The 12,274-nt window shown below is 36.8% G+C and overlaps 1 protein-coding gene across 8 annotated transcripts in view; it reads right to left on the bottom strand.

The window, feature by feature from the left end:
• NT5C3A (5'-nucleotidase, cytosolic IIIA) overlaps window positions 1–12,274 on the bottom strand; it is a 34,157-nt gene that overhangs the window by 10,032 nt on the left and 11,851 nt on the right. For 3 of the 8 annotated variants that reach the window (XM_063304057.1, XM_063304056.1, XM_063304053.1), the window contains exons 2-3: window positions 6,572–6,678; window positions 1,055–1,153 (exon numbers count right to left, since the gene is read on the bottom strand). In XM_063304057.1, coding sequence (XP_063160127.1) covers window positions 1,055–1,153; window positions 6,572–6,673 — 201 coding nt within the window. In that variant the 5' untranslated portion in view covers window positions 6,674–6,678. Of the gene's footprint in view, window positions 1–1,054; window positions 1,154–6,571; window positions 6,679–7,112; window positions 7,237–12,274 lie in introns of those variants that run through there. The other 5 variants (XM_063304051.1, XM_063304059.1, XM_063304052.1 and 2 more) reach the window with 4 other exon arrangements.

Below are 12,274 nucleotides of genomic sequence, written 5' to 3'. Positions count from 1 at the left end.
CTTTTTACCATTTTGGCAACATCATGGCTAGCTGCAGATAACTCTGCCATTCTATGGTCAACATCCCTAAACTTTTTTATTGTAAAAAGCTTCTTTTTTTATTGTAAAACTGAAAGGTCTATAAGAAATTATGATACTTTTAAAGTATGATAATACTGTAACTTCATTCCCCTGATTCTAGACAGGCCCCAACTCTGTGGGTCATTCATAAAGCCATTTAGCAGGATGCCTTCAGGGGATGAAGGGCTCATCTTAGTCTCTCCTGGATGGTGATTGCATTATGGTTGTTCCTTGGTGCTTGGGATTTATCAATTATAATGTTCCATTGTCATGTTTATATTGTTATGTTCATTTTTTAGTATTACTGTTCTGAAGGTCTAAGCTGCTCAGGGTCAGATGACTGGAACAACGTGTATGTGTGTGCTTTTGAATCATTGTTGACTCCTGGCAACTGCCTGGACAACTCCCTGCATTTTTCTTGGCAAGGTTTTTCGGAAGTGGTTTTGCCATTGCCTCCTTCCTAGGGCTAAGAGAGAGTGACTGGCCCAAGGTCACCCAGCTGGCTTCGTGCCTAAGGTGGGACTAGAACTCGAAGTCTCCTGTCTTCTAGACTGGTGCCTTAATCACTACACTAAACTGGCTCTCTGAACAACATACAGCCTAGTAAAATATATATGCTTATTACATAACCACCATTGAGCTAAACTAGGGAGGCTTTTGAGTAAGTTAGCTCTTTGAAGAGTTTAAAAAAAGGCAAAAAAGGCCTGCGCGAGCGCGCACACACACACAAGATCAAGCATACCATGACTGTGGCAGAAATAAAGAGAGGGGTCATTAGATATAATGGCACTCACTGATGTCTTGTTGGAGAGTCAGGGCTCATCTTATATGCTAAATAAACTATCATGGTTTATGCATGGTTGAAACAAATTGTAATTATAATCCTGCTTCACACTGGGCTCCAAACTGAAACAGGAAGCAGCTGATTTGGTCTATGATGAAGCAAATTAGCATTTTACACACTTAATTTCTATAACAATGTTTTGCTCTTTACTTGAAGTTTGGCAGCTCCTCCTTTGATGAGGCCACAGATAATTTCTTCCACCTTTTCTGGGTCTTTGATATGGACAGTCTTCTTCTGAAATTCTGGCATCTGAAAAAAGTAGAAAAAAATGGATTATTAATTTATCAAGTTGAGTAAGTGACTCTTAACATGCAAAAATGCTATCATGGGAAAGAATGTAAAAACTGAACTACTTTCAAGCAGGGAAAGTAGTGGACATATTAATTCAGCACTGACATAAATTAAGTATCAACCTATCTTTCACAGGACAGATGAGGTGGTTATAAATGAAGTAGTTATAAAGAGCCAGTTTGGTCTAGTGGTTAAGGTGCTGGGATAGAAACCAGGAGACTAAGAGTTCTAATACCGCCTTAGGCATGAAAGCCGGCTGGGTTGCTGTTGTGGGGAAAATAGGAGGCAGAAGGAGTACTAGCTATGTTTGCTGCCTTGAGTTATTTACAAAAATAATAAAGGTGGGATTAAACTAAACTAAACTAAAAATAAATAAAAATCTTGAAATTCCTGAAGATATCAAACACAATGTTGCTGTTGCATAATAGTGGTATATGCAAATATATTAATAGTACAACTCCATATGGCAATTTTAAGTATAAAAATATTTAAAAGGTACTACTGATGTTTGGATTCAACTCTAATTTGTTATGAATATGAGTACAGGCCTCAATATTCACATCTCTCTGAATTTCATTAATAAATTTTATATACTATCTGTAAGAACCCTTAGTAAATAATATGGGAGAAAATCAGTAAGTCAAAAAGAGAGAATTCAAAATCCTAAACTTCTAAGCATGTCTTCAGAGAAAAGTCTTTCACCAGTGTGAAGCTGTATTATTTACTTCAAGTGGGAGTGACAAACAATTAGGTCATCAGCAGTCATTTGAGATGACTTACTACTGAATAATAACATTCAGAATACTATAATGGCATGATGGCAACATCCTTTGAGGAAGGGTGACACACTTCTTGCTTATCCAATAATTAATTAATTGGCTTATTGATTTGTAGTCCTAGACATGTGCATAGCTATGACTGTGGGATTAGAAATGTCTGCTGACAAAGGTATGAAGGTAGCTTTGGTCATTCCTGCTTTGCTGTATGTATGTGTATGTGTATGTGTGAATGTGTGTGTGTTTATGTGTATGTATGTATGTGTGTGTATATGTGTGTGTGTGTGTGTGTGTGTCTATATATATATTTTGTGTGTGTCTATATATATATATATTTTTTTTGCTATAAAATAGGTATATGGCTCCATAGGTGGCTTTGCATTGCTTGAAAATCTCTTTAGAAAACTTGAAAAGTTTTCCAAAGAAATGTGAAAATAGTAGAAGTTTATCCAGATGATGGGTTTTTGAAAGTCTAAATGATGTATGTGTTTATACTTGAATATATTACTATTTAACATCCTATAAAAATATTCACAAAAATACAGTATCAGTGCTCTTACTGAATATTCATGCATGTTTACTTTGGCATTTTCTTTTTGTTACTGCTTCTCAAAAATAATGGAATATGAAAATAAAACAGTACACGCTTGTTGTTTATGGCCACAATTATGAAATAATCTAGGTACTGGTTTATGTAAAACGGTGTAGTGTAAAAAACAAACAAACTGGAAGGGAATGGGAGAAGAGAAACACATGAGCATTACATAAGACATTGGCTGGACCCAATGAACGCTTTAGCACAGAAAGCACATATTCTTTCTGTGGTATCTTTCTAAAAATAATGTAGCATATAGTTTTAGGAAAGATAAATAAGGTTTATGGTACCAATTTTTTTGACATGAATTCTCATAATAGCTAAAAAATCCAAATGCTTAAGTATTTTCAAAATTCACTGTCCTTAAATATATTTCTCCCACTGGCATAAATACATGGAAAAGAACTTTTTTTAACCTATTCTCATACAAGTAATCTATGGAACTCTAGGTCTATATATTGGTTTAAGAGATTTCTTGTTTTACCAGACTAGATTATTGTCATAAAATATAACTTTTTAAACATTTGGCCATTATTTCTCTCACTGTCATGTTCACCGTTCCAATGTTGCTGGTACATTGTAACATTTCGCATGTCATTTGGCTGATGCGTGTTTCGTCTGGGAGGGGAGGAGGATTCCATCTCGTGGGATTGTTATATGTTAGTAGCTGGATTGGAATGTGTTTGGGTTATCTCGTGTGTTCAAGGTTCCTTTCCCAGGACATCAGCAGAAACGGTTACCAGCACCTGGGGGGGGGGGGAGTTTGCAACGGCGGGGCGAGGGGTGGGATTACGTTTGAGCTGAGGGTTTTTAGTTTGTATTTGGTGCGCTTTTACTAATTCTCAGCTTTCTCTGTATTTGCATACTATTCTTTAATAAATCAGATATCATTAAGTTCCTGCTTGTGAGTCTGAGTCTATTAGAGTAGGCAATCATTACACTCACTCAATGGGAATAGTACAGTTATATGGTTAGGTAAAGGCTTTTTCTGGAGAGGCTCAATTGTCCTACGTCATATACACGGAAGAGCCCCATCCAAAATATGGTTCAATATTTCTCAAAGGTAAGGTGAATGCATATTTTCTGTTCAAGGCAGTAAAGTCAATCTGTTATAATTATTATTTCAGTATTTTGGCTTTTCCCAGTTTTCTGTTTACTGGACCATTAACTTAATGGACAATAAGACTTCTGTTTGATTTGGAGATAGAATCTGTATATAGCCCATTCAATCACTGCATTCCCCCATCTTGGCTGAGGATGTGGCAAGTGAATAAGCATCCCATCTTCTATCAGTAATCCATACTGATAGGCAAGTAAATAGGGAACTGCAAGTTTGTAACAGGTATGTGATCCAGTATCACTAACTCTTATATGTAATCTGAGCATGTTAATGTTGGGTAGCAATAATGAGTTCCCTTAACTGTCGAACACTGGTAACTAACATACAAAACAGGGCAGAGAATGTTGGTTGTTGAAGGGCCGAGGTTTCACCTTATCCCCCCAAACTCCTAGAGACTTCAAACTGTTTGCTAACAATAACATAAAGAACCTACCCTATCATTGCACCTTCCTGAATTACTGTTTGAATTGCCATAAGGGTGGTAGAATTAAATAGAAATGAAAAGGTAAAGTTTTAAAGTAATGAGTTTTCTAAGTCCCTTAGAATGTGATACTATGCATTTATATAAGAAAACTATGTTCTTTAAGTAGTAAAAAACTTAAGTACACATGAAAAGGCAGGCTAGTATGTTATTTTTTGTGCTGAAATTGTTAACTTGCTTGAGAGATTCAGAAGGGATTACTAATGAATTACCTTTTACCCAGTACTAAAACTTACATGTTTGCTTAGCAATGATGATGAAAGGACTGTTGTAATTGGCAAATCATATAATTAGGCAGATGGCCACAACATAATTAAAATCCAAATATTCAGTAATGTATTTAATATAAGATCAAGAAATCACACTATAGCAATAGAGTAATTACAAACTCTTTAAACATATAAGAAGAAGAATAAAAAGCCAGGACTGAAAAATAGACTAGCCATTTTATCAAAAAACTCAAATTAATATTGGCTTAAATGTATTATAGGAAACCATCAAGAGAGTATTTGAGTTATCTACCCAGGAATTATACATTAAAACAGCAATCAAAAGCTGCCATATTCACCGTCTAATTAAATGTAATCACAAAATTGTATATCCATAATATACTTTGATAGATTTTAGCTGCAAGTATATAATTAAGTATGATTACCTAACAGTAAAGTTTGATAAAGCTTCAGTTCTACAAGATACTGTTTTGAGATACTCTGAATGAGATTAGGAAAGGACAAACACAGAATATTTATAAACAGATACCTGTCTCTATGAAAGCCTATACTACTGGCATATGTAAAAATTCACACTAGCCTTGCCAAGTCTGTAATCTGTTTATCCATGCTTATTCAAATGAAGAATTCCTTTAAAACTCACTGGAAGACAAGTTACATTCTACATGAAAATTGTATTGTATTTTATTTGCTTTATTTCTAGTAGAACATCATATAATTAAGGAATACACTTGGATTTTTTTCTCTTTATGAAGAATGTAAATGAAAACACCTTCATATACAAATTACAATAAAACAGAGCAAATGCCAGAAGAATAGGACCTCATCTTATGAAAGTAAATATGAGGTAAAATTATTCATATTTGCAATTCCATTTCAGAATTCTGGAATGCCCCTATGTAGCAGAGAACAAGACAGAATAGGACTGTGCTCCTGACTCTTTTGCTAGCAGTTTACTTTATTGCCATTGACAGGAGCAGATTTGGAAAGAAGAATAAAGAATATAGAATAAAGAACAAATGACTTCTTTAGCATACTGCTAAGTACTGCTGGACCACCTTGTTTATTTGTTAGATTTCTATTCCACCTTTCCCACTATTATCTCTCAATACTCAAATAGTCTTCACCTTCCAATAGCTGGCATACAGGCATTTTGCACTGGCTTACAAAAGAAAACATGGCAAAGGGAGATGGTTTTTAATCAACTGGCTGCCCTAGAATGATGTTTATATTTCAATTGTTCCAGTTGAATAAAATATTGGGTTATATAGCAATAAACCCACAGGTACTTATTCAATGAAGCCTATTTAATTCTTTGGGTTATACTTCCATATTTAAGGTTATGTGATCAGAACTGAAATCTCAGATTTACTCAGCTTTCAAATCTATCAACTCCATAATTTACAAGAAAAGTCACTTCCATGCTTATTTATAGTAACAAGATTACAAGATTAAACTTTCTGCAGTGATAACATTCATTAAAATATAAAAATATAATTCTCTCTTAACTTAAAGAGCCTCTTTCCAGCTACAACAGCACTATGAAATATCTATATTTTAACACAGTTCCCATTTTTACTCAAAACATAGATAAACAATAAAAAAGTAATACTAGGACCTTGCAGTTAGCTTTCATAAGACTGATCATAAACCTGCAGAGATTATGTTCTAGGTTACATTCAGAATTGTTCCTTAAAATGGCTTTTTAATTAACAAATTAAGTTGTCCTTGGGGAAAAATGCAGTCCCATAACCTTAAAATAGCATAAAAATACTTATTTGCCAATCATACACACATTTTAGATACATTTCTTTTTTTTAAACTGCTGTTATGATGCAATGGATAGAAATGCAATTCAAATTCAGTTGTGAAGTACGTGAATGCAAACTAATCTAAACAAAACTGGACGGACTTTATAGACTTTATTACTTAAGGAAAGGATGCATTTATACCATAGAAAGAAAAAGATGCTTGCTAAGTCTTTTAGATTTTTCTAAAGAAGACTCACAATTGCTTAGCCTATTATCTGATGTTACTAAACCCTCTAGATTTGCAACTGTGTTGAACTTTGTATCTGCCTCACTTAGGAAAAATATGAAGTCTAGATTTGTAATTTTAGGTTAAGAGGCTTGTCAGAATTTTTCTTCATACTTTTTTTTTTGTTAAGTAGGTACCTGTGCGCTGACCTTAAGGCACCCTTGCTTCTTCGGTTCTTGATCTTTTCCTACTGCAACTGCACAGGTGACAAGCAGACTCCAGAGATGCAGAGCTTGCATACAGGCTGCCAACAAAAATCAAGCAAATTGCTTAGGAAATGGTCTGCTATATTATCCAATCTTCAGTATTTGTCTGTATAAACATGGTATACATAGTTTTATCTGAATAGCTCCAATTATATTATGTTTTATAAATATTTCAATAGTCCATGCTTTTTTTTTTCTTAAATTCATATTTAAAACACTACCAGAACAATCCTATGTATGTTTACTCAGAAATAAATATATACAGCACTTAATAGAGTTTATTTCCAGGAAATTTATATAGGAGAACAAAATAAGCTTGCAATCCTACTTATACTTACAGTACTAGGGCATAAACCCATTAACACAATATGAATTATTTCTCAGTAAAGGAGCACAGAATTGTCCTGCATAGGATTTAGAATTTGTAACAAGCTGTCAGGTGAAGATAAAACAGCATAAAACTGATTCATACCGTATTAGCTTGAAAACAATACCTCTGTTTACAACTCACCAAGAGAGGCTTGTTATAGCAGCTGCAGTAGTGAAAAGAATTTTTCAGCTAAGTAAATACTAATATAGCAGCACAAGGTGCAGCTGAGGGCGTTTCCAAAAGCAGTTTGACTAATCCCTGGGCAAAAAAATCCCAAGCCTTGTGACGTATATCAGGAAGGCATGGCTCGACAATCTAGCACGTCAGACTGACAGATGATCTACTGAGATACTGACAACAGAAGCTCAGAGCTCCAAAACAGACACACTGACAGAGCAGGCAAGGGGGGATTGCTGTAACATGAGGAAGATGCTTCTTTCAAAATTAAAATCCTCCTTTTAAAAAGCATTTTCATCCTGATCAATGTTTTCTTACTTGCTCTGAGATGTACTAGAATTAACTGTATTCTAGTATTGCCATTTTATTATGCCAAAGCTGCCAATGTACTCTGAGAGAAGCACAAAAGAGGAAATTATTACTATTTAAAATAACACTCATTACAGTCAAAATATCTGAAGGGCAGTTAGCTGATTGGCCTGAATATGTGACACAGAAAAAAACAAAACAAGAAAGTAAATTTAGAAGATAAACAATGGGCAAGAGATGGGAAGATTTTGGATTCCAGATCTACTCCACTTTTCATTAAATTCTACAGATGACCAAGGTACAAAGAGCATAAAATAGTGGGGGAGGTAGGCAGACAGGGAACTAATGAAATGTAAATAGCAGAACCACCATGTAGGATTTAAAATTTAAATTATTTGGCATATTTGTATCTAGAATGCTCATGAATGTTCAAGAAAAACTAAACCTGCAGCAAAAGGAACACCCTGGCTGATCTTGAAATAGCTTAACAACACTTGTTATAAATGCTTTGAAAAGTGAATCAATGTCAGACCAAGTCTGTGTCAACTGCTAGGCATGATGGCATGAATTGTGAGCTGAAATTTAGAACTGTCAATAATGGAAAGAAGTGTGCATTATCAGCATTTCACAATGAAAGTTTTAATGGAAAAAGTTCTTTAATGCTACAGGTTGAACAGGGAAGAATAATTTTTTAAAGACTGGTTGTGATAAATTCCAACTGAGAACAAAGATTAAGAAGTTTAACAAGTGATTAGTACACTACAAAATTAGTAAACCCACCTGGATTTGGATTAGAAAGTTTTCCATGGAAGACATACTAAAATAATACACTGGGGAAAAAAATGGGGGGAGGGATCAAAACCTCATTTTTGTTTTGAAGCTATTTTTTTGATAAAAACCTGGCTTAAACGAGACTGCCAATAAAGATTTTGATGTTTTGACTTCAAAGGAAAAATAAAACCAAACAAATTGGGATTATATACATCCAGGCCTCAGAGGCCTCTTCTAATGCAACAGTGAGCAACCAGCAGTATAAAGTCTCCGGGTTCATCAAAGCAAATATGCGCTAGGAGTTTGGGCTCTTGTCTGGTGTAGCAGATACAGCATCACTTTTTGCCTACTATATTCCAGACTCCATCTCAATGCCTTGCCCTGAACTCTTCAGAAAGCTATTGGTCCAACAAGAAATGTGAAGGACTTCAAAAGACAACATAATCTCTAGGCCAGCCTAAACCTGGCCAATCTGCAATAACTTTCTAATGAAAGATATAACAAACCAATGTCAATACATATCTAAAAAAGAAATACTAACCTGATCTATGAAAAAAAATCACAGTGCTTTAAAAATGTAAGATTAATAAGAAGAGAATGTTGGGAAGAGACGTGTTATTGTAATTTTAAAGGCTTTTACATTGAATGTGTAATAGAATTTATCCCTTGTAATATTTTGTTTTAAATAATAATTCGATTGTATTGTAAGAGTAAGATTTTTTATGTAATAGTGGTGGAAGGTACTATTTTATGTATTATTATTATTTATTAATTTTTTATCACCACCCATCTCCTCCCTGAGAGATGTTATTAGGGAAACAATAAGGTAAATTTAATGGATTTGGCAGGGAAGGCTAAACTGATTATAGGGATGAGAGGTAATATTTAGTTTAAATTTGTTTCTGGTGAAAAACTGCTTTTGGGTTTTTTGTCTTTTACTGAAAAAAACTGATACTTCAGCAAAGGATCATTACCTTGTCGTGGTGCTGGAGCTTGAGCACCTCAATGATGCCATGAGCTAAACCGTGAAGGGACACCCAAGACGGGAAGGTCATGACAGAGAGGACAGACTAAATGCGATCCCTGGGGAAGGTAATGGCAACCCACCCCAGTATTCTTGCCGTGAAAACTAAATGGATCAGTACAACCAGAGATATGTCGGTATACCATCGGAAGAATGAGACCCCCAGGTCGGAAGATGGTCAAAATGCTACTGGGGAGGAACCGAGGATGAGCTCAACTAGCCCCAGACGTGATGACGCAGCTAGCTCAAAGCCGAAAGGACGGCTAGCAGCCGACGGTGCTGGTGGTGAACGGCGAATCCGATGTTCTAAGGATCAACACACCATTGGAACCTGGAATGTAAGATCTATGAGCCAGGGCAAATTGGATGTGGTTATTGGTGAGATGTCAAGATTAAAGATAGACATTCTGGGCGTCAGTGAACTGAAATGGACTGGAATGGGCCACTTCACATCAAATGACCACCAGATCTACTACTGTGGACAAGAGGACCACAGAAGAAATGGAGTAGCCTTCATAATTAATAGTAAAGTGGCTAAAACAGTGCTTGGATACAACCCAAAAAACGACAGAATGATCTCAATTCGAATTCAGGGCAAGCCATCTAACATCACAGTGATCCAAATATACGCCCCAACCACAAATGCTGAAGAAGCTGAAGTAGAGCAGTTCTATGAGGATCTGCAGCACCTACTGGACAACACGCCTAAAAGAGATGTTATTTTCATCACGGGAGACTGGAATGCTAAGGTGGGCAGTCAAATGACACCTCAAATTACAGGTAAGTATGGCCTGGGAGAATAAAATGAAGCAGGACATAGGCTGATAGAATTTTGCCAAGACAATTCGCTCTGCATAACAAACACTCTCTTCCAGCAACCTAAGAGACGGCTTTATACATGGACTTCACCAGATGGACAACACCGAAATCAGATTGATTACATCCTTTGCAGCCAAAGGTGGCGGACATCTGTACAGTCGGTAAAAACAAGGCCTGGAGCTGACTGTAGTTCAGATCACGAACTTCTTCTTGCACAATTTAGGATCAGACTAAAGAGATTACGGAAGACCCACAGATCAGCTAGATATGAGCTCACTAATATTCCTAAGGAATATGCAGTGGAGGTGAGGAATCGATTTAAGGGATTGGACTTAGTAGATAGGGTCCCGGAAGAATTATGGACAGAAGTTGGCAGCATTGTTCAGGAGGCGGCAACAAAATACATCCCAAATAAAGAGAAAACCAAGAAGGCAAAATGGCTGTCTGCTGAGACACTAGAAGTAGCCCAAGAAAGAAGGAAAGCAAAAGGCAACAGTGATAGGGGGAGATATGCCCAATTAAATGCAAAATTCCAGAGGTTAGCCAGAAGAGATAAGGAATTATTTTTAAACAAGCAATGCACGGAAGTGGAAGATGACAATAGAATAGGAAGGACAAGAGACCTCTTCCAGAAAATTAGAAACATTGGAGGTAAATTCCAGGCAAAAATGGGTATGATCAAAAACAAAGATGGCAAGGACCTAACAGAACAAGAAGAGATCAAGAAAAGGTGGCAAGAATATACAGAAGACCTGTATAGGAAGGATAACAATATCGGGGATAGCTTTGACGGTGTGGTCAGTGAGCTAGAGCCAGACATCCTGAAGAGTGAGGTTGAGTGCGCCTTAAGAAGCATTGCTAATAACAAGGCAGCAGGAGACGACGGCATCCCAGCTGAACTGTTCAAAATCTTGCAAGATGATGCTGTCAAGGTAATGCATGCTATATGCCAGCAAATTTGGAAAACACAAGAATGGCCATCAGATTGGAAAAAATCAACTTATATCCCCATACCAAAAAAGGGAAACACTAAAGAATGTTCAAACTATCGAACAGTGGCACTCATTTCACATGCCAGTAAGGTAATGCTCAAGATCCTGCAAGGTAGACTTCAGCAATTCATGGAGCGAGAATTGCCAGATGTACAAGCTGGGTTTAGAAAAGGCAGAGGAACTAGAGACCAAATTGCCAATATCCGCTGGATAATGGAAAAAGCCAGGGAGTTTCAGAAAAACATCTATTTCTGTTTTATTGACTATTCTAAAGCCTTTGACTGTGTGGACCATAACAAATTGTGGCAAGTTTTTAGCGGTATGGGGATACCAAGTCATCTTGTCTGCCTCCTGAAGAATCTGTATAACGACCAAGTAGCAACAGTAAGAACAGACCACGGAACAACGGACTGGTTTAAGATTGGGAAAGGAGTACGGCAGGGCTGTATCCTCTCACCCTACCTATTCAACTTGTATGCAGAACACATCATGCGACAAGCTGGGCTTGAGGAATCCAAGGCTGGAGTTAAAATCTCTGGAGGAAACATTAACAATCTCAGATATGCAGATGATACCACTTTGATGGCTGAAAGCGAAGAGGAACTGAGGAGCCTTATGACGAAGGTGAAAGAAGAAAGTGCAAAAGCTGGCTTGCAGCTAAACCTCAAAAAAACCAAGATTATGGCAACCAGCTTGATTGATAACTGGCAAATAGAGGGAGAAAACGTAGAAGCAGTGAAAGACTTTGTATTTCTAGGTGCAAAGATTACTGCAGATGCTGACTGCAGTCAGGAAATCAGAAGACGCTTAATCCTTGGGAGAAGAGCAATGACAAATCTCGATAAAATAGTTAAGAGCAGAGACATCACACTGACAACAAAGGCCCGCATAGTTAAAGCAATGGTGTTCCCTGTAGTAACATATGGCTGCGAGAGCTGGACCATAAGGAAGGCTGAGCGAAGGAAGATCGATGCTTTTGAACTGTGGTGTTGGAGGAAAATTCTGAGAGTGCCTTGGGCTGCAAGAAGATCCAACCAGTCCATCCTCCAGGAAATAAAGCCAGACTGCTCACTTGAGGGAATGATATTAAAGGCAAAACTGAAATACTTTGGCCACATAATGAGAAGACAGGACACCCTGGAGAAGATGCTGATGCTAGGGAGAGTGGAAGG

The sequence above is a fragment of the Candoia aspera genome, chromosome 4 (genome assembly GCF_035149785.1).
Source record: "Candoia aspera isolate rCanAsp1 chromosome 4, rCanAsp1.hap2, whole genome shotgun sequence".
In the NCBI taxonomy this organism is placed as follows: Eukaryota; Metazoa; Chordata; class Lepidosauria; order Squamata; family Boidae; genus Candoia; species Candoia aspera.
Note: the sequence above shows the minus strand (reverse complement) of the source record. Positions and strands in the feature narration are given on the sequence as shown.